Genomic DNA, 9,167 nt, shown 5'->3' on the forward strand with positions numbered 1-9,167 from the left:
AGCTGATCGTGATAAGTCACACTGATGTGTGCTGCTGCTATCGCATCTACACTTACTGTGGACATTACACAGCCCGAGCAGTTGCCACCGCACTTCCTGGCAAACTAAGTCTCCTTGACCTTGTTCTTTTACAAGCAATGCAATTACATTACACCGGGCATAACGATTACCGAGGGTACGTACCGTCGAATTACGCTTCCAATAAAGAAACAGGAGAGCGGTTGTAACCGCATCCGCCTCACACTACAAAATAGTGGCCTAATAAATCTATCATAAACACAAGTTTTCTTCCATATTGGAATATGAACCGCCAATCTGGACCGGGTCACGAGCTATAGCAACCAGTACAGTTTGTGTGTAGTGCGCGCGTGTTTTGTGGTGTGTGAGTGTATTGTGGCCGTGACTCCGAGGGCAAAAATAAAATTGGTTATTGCGCTCCGTTATGACTTTGTAAATCGATTGGATTGATTTATAGATTTAGACTTTGTCTGAGGAACGGTGGAAATTTGTGGTGTAGCCCATCATTTCATACGATTGACATTTAGTTGATTGAGCGTAACGTTTATTGATTTTTTATTGCTGCTGAACGGCGCAAGCGGAATGTTAATGAGAAGCAAACATAACAATAGATTATCTACTATCAACCCACAATTTGCGATTTTCGGGTGGAAAATTTGACATTCTGTTTATTTTACAAGACAATACGAGTGAAAATTTCTGCTTGTCAAAGGGCAGATACCTATGTATTACACATGTGGCCAACTTTCGCAGCAGTGATGGTGAAAATCGTTACTACATTATAAAAAAAAACTACATTTAAACATAAAAAACTTTTCAGTCTAAATATTACAAACACGTCATTTAGGTTAAACCGTTACACAAAAAACATTGTGTTCTAGCTGGAAGGATGCTGACATCTGAAGAAGTATTCCATGAGGATGTGAGAAGGGTGCTGGGCCGTGGGGGATGAGGAAGGAAGCTGGGCGACCGTGGGGCATGAGGAAGCGGATATGCTGGGCGCGTGGGGGATGAGGAAGGGATGCTGGGCCGTGGGGATGAGGAAGGGATGCTGGGCCGTGGGGATGAGGAAGGGATGCTGGGCCGTGGGGGATGAGGAAGGGAAGCTGGGCCGTGGGGATGAGGAAGGGATGCTGGGCCGTGGGGATGAGGAAGGGATGCTGGGCCGTGGGGATGAGGAAGAGATGCTGAGGCCATGCTGAGGAAGGAAGGCTGATGCCATAATAATTAGGAAGAGAGGCTGATGCCATAATAATTAGGAAGGGAGGCTGAGACCATGATAATTAGGAAGGGATGCTTAGGCCATGATAATGAGGAAAGGATGCTATTACCACAATGACCAGGAAAGGATGCTGATGCCACAATGATAAGGAAAGGGTGACGAGGAAGCCACGAGGATGAGGAAGGGATGCTGAGAAAGCTGCGATGATAAAGCCATGGCGACGACATATCAGATGCTTTGCAATCGCCGAGTGTCGATCTTCTCCAGTTGCACTAATCTGAGCAGTATTTAAGGAGATTATAACATCAAACGTACAGGGACACACACGAATCAACCATGCCATGTATTGGGACCACACACAAAGTCATCTAAGCCTAAGAGGTGGATGGCTTCCATTGATTTTGAATGTAATTTTGCAGTTCTATACGAATCCTATACACAATCACTGTGCTATCATGCTATACAGTTGCATTCCATTAACATTGGCTCGACTAGACGACACCCATCAAGGATACGGTTTCAGTTGCTCAGCAAATGTTTTCATATCGTCGGCCACAGCGTCCTGCAAATAAGTAAAATATGTTTATGCAGGCTTAAATTCCAATCAGGAACACCATAGGACCCGGGACATACTTCCACCGAGTGAAATTCTGGGCAGCATGTAGTTTCCAACACTACAGTATTTAATAGTGCAGCGCATCCACGTGGAAGGAGGTGGTAAAGAATGACAGGGCGAAGCTCGGATTGGAAACGGCGGACCCTCAAAACTGCTCTGCGTGGAGAGGGCGTCTCCGACGACGACAAGTCAGACAGGCCCCACTCTCGGGAGAGAATTAATTTAGGCCTGGATAAACTAAAGCCGGATGATGATGATGATGATATGATGATCCACAATAGCAGCATGCCCTTGTAATAAATGCATTTCGGTAAATCGTAGCAAGACCATCCTATATTAAATTACCTCACACGGAGTTGGATGGTATATTTAATAGTTAGATCACTATATAAGAATTTATTAACATAATAACTATGTAATTAGGGAGAAATTATCATTTAATCACTAAAATATACGTGATATCTCAACTCTTATTTACAACTTCGCCAGACATGGCGTAGACGTGACAATACCTGTCCAGCCGGTGCTGTTAGGCTCAGCTCTACCAAACAGGAAAGTGACATCGGCTCTATGCTATCAGTCTTCCCTGGCTGCACAACCTGATAGCAAATATGACATGGACTCACGATTATTTCAAGTAATACGTATCCTACACGATAAATACGTGGATATCTTTTGGTACAACACATTATTTCGTCAACTTCAATAGGTAAGGGGGTGAGAAAGTTATATAATGAAATATATATATGTGTCACAGCTTACCCTGAACACCTTGGAGACTGTCACTTTCATTCTGCCTTTTCGAAACATATATCCTTTCGTGACGTATTCAAAATCAAGTCTGAAAAATAATCACACAAACTTTTATACCTAACCAAGATGATGCATACAGTATAACACACATCCACCGACCAACTCATTTTAAAACGGGCAAAATTGGTTTACTGTATCAATATTAATGTACAGAGATATAATGTAAGCTGGACCAGCATCTGCCAACATATTCATACACTCCAAACAAAGTGAAAATGTCAGCAAAAAAATACAAAGCTTCAGAACGTGCCGTTAAGGGTAGTTTTCTTTAGTAGAATTCTACTTTCGAACAGGGTATTAGCCAGGAATGAGTATTGTGGGAGTGCAGAAAAAATATTTGGGAGTGCAATTTTTACAATGTACATGGCTTTAGATCAATATTTTAGGCCGTGCTACACATTTTTGGCTGTGCAATTTCAAAACTGACCGTGCAAATCACGGCTGCACGGCTCGCTGGCTAATACGTTGCTTTCGAATGGCGAGGTTTGATCGATTCTCATACGAGATTCGGCGAAACGAAGAGGTTAACGCACAAAGAGCGTCCGTTCGGTCGATACCTGAATCCCAGCTCCTGCAGGAATATTATGAGGTCATCGGACGTGCCCACGTCGATACATGTGCGAACCATCGCGCTCTTGCTGCGATCAACTCCCGTCCCCGACGCCTCAGGATTACCGACGTAACGCAAGTGCCTGCACAATGGGATGGCATTACGACGATGCACGGCACACAGGAGTTAAGCTCAATCATACTATACTAGGAAAGCAAATTGCTATGTATCATCAATGATATATATATATATATCTGTACATAGTAATTCATTTACGCGAGTATTTAACAATAACGTAGCATATATTTATACAGCTTTATGTTGAGCTTAGTTTCATTGTTAGTGTAACACAAATAAGGTGTGTGCACGGATGTGTGTTGCAATGCAAATGTACAGACAGGTCATGCCACTTATAAACATGGTAATTACTGACCACGGCTCTTCAGGATGTTCTAGTGACTGGCTAGCTCTCACGGTGATAGGCATCTGCTGCACCCCACCGATACCAACGCCACCTGTTGCCAGCAAACAGCAAAAAGTATTCCCACAAGATCACCAGTTTCACCTAAATATGTCCAATAATGAGTGAAACTAATCATTTACAAAAATGTGCATGTTATACTAATAGCCATACAAAAATTGAAGACTCTCTGATAGGTAGGTGTAATATAGCACACCTATGATTTGTTTATGATAGTAAACAACAAACATAAACACACACATATTCTAGTATACATATAGTAAACATATATCCATGTTATATGTAGAAACACATCAATACTCTATATCCACATCTATTGTTAAGAATCTACTTCATACACTAACAGTATAGATATACTCATTGTATGAGTGTTAAGGATTTTGAGGTTCGTACTTACGTATCACGTAAACCATCTCGTGATCGTGAAATGATTCTGGTTCAGACTCTGTACAATCACACAGGCCCCTCAGACGATGCAGTAGAATGTCTTTTGCTGCATCATGAATACTTCCCTGGAGGTAGTACTCCTAAATTATATAAAAAGTCCAAACATTTCTCTTATCTTTCAAATCATCACCTATTAAATTAATAATCCTTTGTTATTACATCTATCAGTTAAAAGATTACACCGAAGAAATCCATGGGAACTTACGAATGCATTTCCAAAAGCGTAAAGAAATATTTTCAATGTCAAATTAATAACATTTAAAAGCAGGTAAAATCCAAAACTTTGGGAACTGCCCTGACCTCACATGTATTATAAGTAAACATTGTTACTGAATCCAATTTTTTATACAATAAAATTGTTTTAACCTATTGGCAGGTGATCATATTAGCTTAAATACCTTTGCTGGTAATATTGGTAGAACAGAGCTCAGTGATTCCGCCATAACTCTTGCTGTTCTATGAAGGCTATTGTCTTTAGACTTTAGTCACCTTATACCACGCGTGACTGAAAAAAAGTGAGGAAAATGGAATCTTTTAGTTTTATCAGTGTGTTATATCCGATTTAATAAGTTCAGTGTACACGGAAAAGTTATTCTACTAGTCTTATTTTACAAATTACAAATTCTTGAATTGGTATGTTTTGAAATTGGTCAGTGAGTGGTCTACGAAAAACTGCAAGGTCTTCATAACCTCAGGCTCAGATGGAACAGAACTTGATCATGTGCGGAATAAGTCCGAGCCGACGCAGACCCCAGTAATGGGTCCAGTAATGATAAACCCGCACCCTCAGATTAGCAAAGCGGAGTTATAACATCTGCATTTGCGCCAATTGCGGACTAGTGCGGAATGATCATACAAATTAAAATGATACGTGTAATTTCAAGTAGGCCCTAGTGACTCATATACTGAATTGTTACAGTTTTAGTATTAAACACAGTGTAATCAGTAAGACTAAAATTGTAGGACATAGTGATCTATTACTATTAGTGTTATATATTATAACAGTGTTATACAGTTCCTTGTATAACAGACAGCGTGAAGCAGACAGCGTAACATGGCGCCATCTATTATCTAGCCATTCTAGGATGTACACAAAGCCGAAAATGGGAGAAGTCAAGAGAAACATAGCTAGGCCAATTTGTAACTGAAACGGAAACTACGAGTACAGCAGTGATTTACAAAGTTAAACAACGAAAACTTTAGGTATTTCACAATTTATATACCATGAGTGAGGCATAAATGACGAAGATAACAGTCAGTGTGGCGTTTATAGTGGAACCGTGGTCGTTGTTGTCTAAACTAAAGTAGACGGCGGGTTATACTCAATCACGCCGACTCTATATCCTTATTACACACGTTTCCATTACCAATATGCACTCGAAAATTACCGTAACTCATTCGCAAACACGATAACAAAACAGAAATATAAAATTGGGCTGTGAAAAGCTGAAATTTACGAAGCAAGACGAGATTTATGTTTATACACAAAAGTCAAGAGCGCCATCTATCGAGTACTTTATCAATTCATTGTCCACTTGATCAAATTATTGATGGCTTCATCAAGTTAGGCCATAAAAAGTGGACAAATAATAATTAAAGTGTGACATTTACATAAAAATTATAAGGATATGTTATAAAGAGCTGCTGGCAACAGTGTTGCATGTGAGCAAGATAAAGGTATGGTAACATTAAAAAATGTATAAAATTGCTTCATCTTATTTGTTTCATATGTTATATTATTATTAATCTATATCTACTTTTAGTATTTTTCAGATGCACACATTATAAATCGAAACAAAGTGAAATTGGCACATTCACATGGATTCATCAACAGCAGAAGTGAGTGCAAAATGGCATACACGAGTATGTGCAGCGGCCAATTGATATATAATAACGGATTTGATAGTAGCCAATTCCCATAATAACACATTGATATATATATACCTGTATGGTATGTCTGTCTGAGTTAATTAATAATGAACGTTTTAATGAAAGATAACCTCTGCAGTTACAATATCATTCTGAGTCTTCAAATTTTTTTTTCACAAGACGGGTATAGGAATGACTTTTACTGATTTTGTAGGCAAGCACAGCAGAGATGTACATTGGGGTGGACGTAGGAACTTGTAGTGTGCGTGCCGGTCTTTTCACCCGGAATGGCGAGCTGGTATCTATGTCATCCCAACCATTGAGGGTCAACCAACCAAAGGCAGACTTTAGTGAGCAGTCGTCGGATGAAATATGGGAGGGTGTGTGCAGTGTTGTAAAGGTATCAAACTTTATGGCACTCGGGTATGTACGTGCATCCACCTCCACTGTTTGTCGAGCACGTATAATTATGAGCATATCGTTACGATGCAACTGTATAAATACATTCGTGGTATGACGTGTAGTCAGAGGTTCATGTACTATCCAAGGCAACAGGTGTGCCAGATGTGAGTGCAACAGTTTTAACGAACCCACCTTACACGAGAGTGACTCGACTCAATTGCTCAGTTAAAGTCAGGTTTCAATCTTGCCCCCCAATTTGAAGTAACGTATTTAGATTCGTGTGTATGCCAGGTGCACATATGGTAACAAATGTTAAACTTTTGCAGACTATGATGATGTTGGTATCCAGCATGTAATGCAGTATATACTACAACGTAATGCACTTGGTGTAACTGAAGCATTGGGTGGAAGTATCTGTTGATATACTTGCTGATTGTTGCAGGCTGTAGCAGCACACACGAGGGATAATACACAGATAAAAGGTATAGGATTTGATGCCACTTGCTCCCTGGTAGTTCTAGATGAAGACTTTCTACCTGTGTCTGTCTCCCCCACAGGTAAGTAATCACCAAACAGACTGACGTTAAAATCACGAAGCATGCTATAATTGCCTAATTTAAAAAAAGTACTTGAGCAATCCACCATATGCCACCCAACGTCATATATCGGAAGGTAACAAAGACGCATACTGCTTTCTACAACTTAACCATGTGGTGACAAGGTAGATTGATATTTGGTGACATTTTCCCGACAAGGAGTCCTGAATTTGGACATCTTCCGAAGTCGTGCAGCCATCCTGGAAATGACTCTGAAAACCCAGCCAGTCCTAATCTCGAAAAAGTTTGATTTCTAATATATAACCTTTAGCAAAATCTATGAAAATAGCCGGTAAAATGTTAGCAGTCCCACAGCGGAAGAAGACAGCTCGCGATTTTCAACGCTGTGTATCAACCGAGAAACTCGCGTGGCGACCGGTGGAAGTAAGCACATGCTGCGATCATTCTCTAGGCGATGCGGAATGGAACGTGGTGATGTGGATGGACCACCGGGCGAAGGACCAGGCCGAGCGAATCAACGCCGGTCGCCACGACGTCCTCCGCAATGTTGGCGGCAAGATGTCTCTCGAGATGCAGCCACCGAAGCTGATGTGGCTGAAGGAGGTACGTCGCCATGGCAACCGGTGCGCGTCCGGCGCGGGCGTACGTCTTTCGTCGCGTCTCGGTGTGCCGGCGTCGGCGCGTGTGGTCATGATACAGACACCGCTGTCAGCAGTGTATCAAAGATTTCTCACCTGAATGGCTAGTTCTAGATCTCTAGAACAGGTCAGAACCTGTGGCAGAGTGAAGTGCTATAGTTCTAGAGCTACCGAACGGCGTGATAAAGCAAAGATATATAATGTTAGCATGTGGGAGGGGAAGTGTCAAGGGAAAACACAAGTTGACGTGGTGCTTTGGAACGACAGTTTCTTGGGCAAATACTACAACGATGTTTTGTTTCAGTGTTTACATGAACAATGTTGGAAAAAGGCCAAGCATTTCATGGATCTGCCAGACTTTTTGACTTTCAAGGCCACCGGTTCAACGTCTAGGTATTTATAATGTTCAATTCGAAAATTTGGTTAGAGATAGCAAATAAAAGATACCGATCACAGCAGCAGCATATGTGGTGGGAAAGATTCCATGTAATATATACACGGATTTCATTAAAGCACGTGTCTCAAGCTGTTAAGAATAATTACAGCTAACTTCAATCGATAGCATCTTGTACGTCCACAAAACTGATCAGTGATCTAGATAACACATATTTTATATATCTATATCTATATATACATATGTATATATAAAGAGATATATATATATATATGTATCTAATATATGTATGTATATATACATTTACACGTACTAATCTAACTTAGTCTTGCTGTTCAGGTCTCTGTGCTCGCTCGTGTGCAAGTGGGGATTCCAGGCCTCGGAGGAGGGAGAACGATTCTGGGACGACAGCTTCTGGCAGGAGATCGGCCTCCACGACCTTGTAACCGACAATCACGACTCGATCGGTACGATCTCGCACACGTCACTCGAAGCGAGCCGTGGCGCACTCTGGTGGCAACCGGACGCGTGATCCTTATCCTGCGTTCTTATGTTATTCGGGGAATCCTGTCTCGGCAGGCAGATGACGGTTGTGAAACTTTGAGATGTGTAGTTGTTCGTGTGCAGAGGCGGCGCCCTCTAGTGGCATCAGGGGTGTCCTCGCACTGACTGAGGGACTCATATGACTCATGTAGATGGGACCATGCCACCCTTGTAGAGATTTACAGGTGGCGCCCCTGACAGGGACGGGTGGCACCCTCGCGGGGGGGGACGGGTGCGCCCGTCGGTGGGGATGGGTGGCGCCCTCGCGCGCGCAGCAAGCGCCTGACGTGCTGTTGTTTGCGTTTCAGGCAGCGTCGCGCTGGTTCGCGGGCGACGCGTGCGGGGCGGGCGTGTCCGCAGGCGGGCCGGGCGGGCCTCGCCTCCCCGCGGGGATGCCCGTTGGCTGCGTCGATCGTCGATGCGCACGCGGCGCGGGCTGGGCGCGGTCGGATGCAGGCGTGGACGGGGAGCCACGGCTGTCCGCGCTGCACGCTGCCGCAGCGTCCCCGTCATCTGCGGCACGTCGGCATGCCACATGGCGGTAAGCGAGAGTCATCACGGTGGCGCCACCTGCACCTCCGCGGAGGTGTCGTGTGGTGGGGCGCGCCACCTGCAGG

At 43.0% G+C, this 9,167-nt stretch overlaps 2 protein-coding genes across 3 annotated transcripts in view; one reads left to right on the top strand and one right to left on the bottom strand.

Moving 5' to 3' along the window:
• Window positions 1–1,106: 1,106 nt before the first annotated feature.
• LOC106813811 (mediator of RNA polymerase II transcription subunit 18-like) lies at window positions 1,107–5,649 on the bottom strand. Of its 2 annotated transcripts, none has more exons than XM_014818039.1 (9): window positions 5,536–5,649; window positions 4,546–4,652; window positions 4,098–4,227; window positions 3,653–3,734; window positions 3,227–3,361; window positions 2,619–2,697; window positions 2,369–2,455; window positions 1,756–1,802; window positions 1,107–1,517 (listed from the first exon to the last, which is right to left on the bottom strand). In XM_014818039.1, exons 2-9 carry the CDS (start codon window positions 4,588–4,590, stop codon window positions 1,469–1,471), a joined length of 654 nt encoding a protein of 217 aa, XP_014673525.1. In that variant the 5' UTR covers window positions 4,591–4,652; window positions 5,536–5,649; the 3' UTR covers window positions 1,107–1,468. The 2 variants fall into 2 exon arrangements, with proteins under 2 accessions (XP_014673525.1, XP_014673524.1); XM_014818038.1 differs by having other exon boundaries at window positions 5,371–5,649.
• Window positions 5,214–9,167, top strand: part of LOC106813810 (FGGY carbohydrate kinase domain-containing protein-like) — a 12,009-nt gene continuing 8,055 nt past the window's right edge. The window contains exons 1-8 of the mRNA XM_014818037.1: window positions 5,214–5,350; window positions 5,911–5,986; window positions 6,231–6,416; window positions 6,861–6,975; window positions 7,427–7,578; window positions 7,918–8,006; window positions 8,347–8,474; window positions 8,859–9,091. Coding sequence (XP_014673523.1) covers window positions 5,966–5,986; window positions 6,231–6,416; window positions 6,861–6,975; window positions 7,427–7,578; window positions 7,918–8,006; window positions 8,347–8,474; window positions 8,859–9,091 — 924 coding nt within the window. The 5' untranslated portion in view covers window positions 5,214–5,350; window positions 5,911–5,965. The remainder of the gene's footprint in view (window positions 5,351–5,910; window positions 5,987–6,230; window positions 6,417–6,860; window positions 6,976–7,426; window positions 7,579–7,917; window positions 8,007–8,346; window positions 8,475–8,858; window positions 9,092–9,167) is intronic.

The sequence above is a fragment of the Priapulus caudatus genome, unplaced genomic scaffold, assembly GCF_000485595.1.
Source record: "Priapulus caudatus unplaced genomic scaffold, Priapulus_caudatus-5.0.1 Scaffold828, whole genome shotgun sequence".
Taxonomy (NCBI): Eukaryota; Metazoa; Priapulida; class Priapulimorpha; order Priapulimorphida; family Priapulidae; genus Priapulus; species Priapulus caudatus.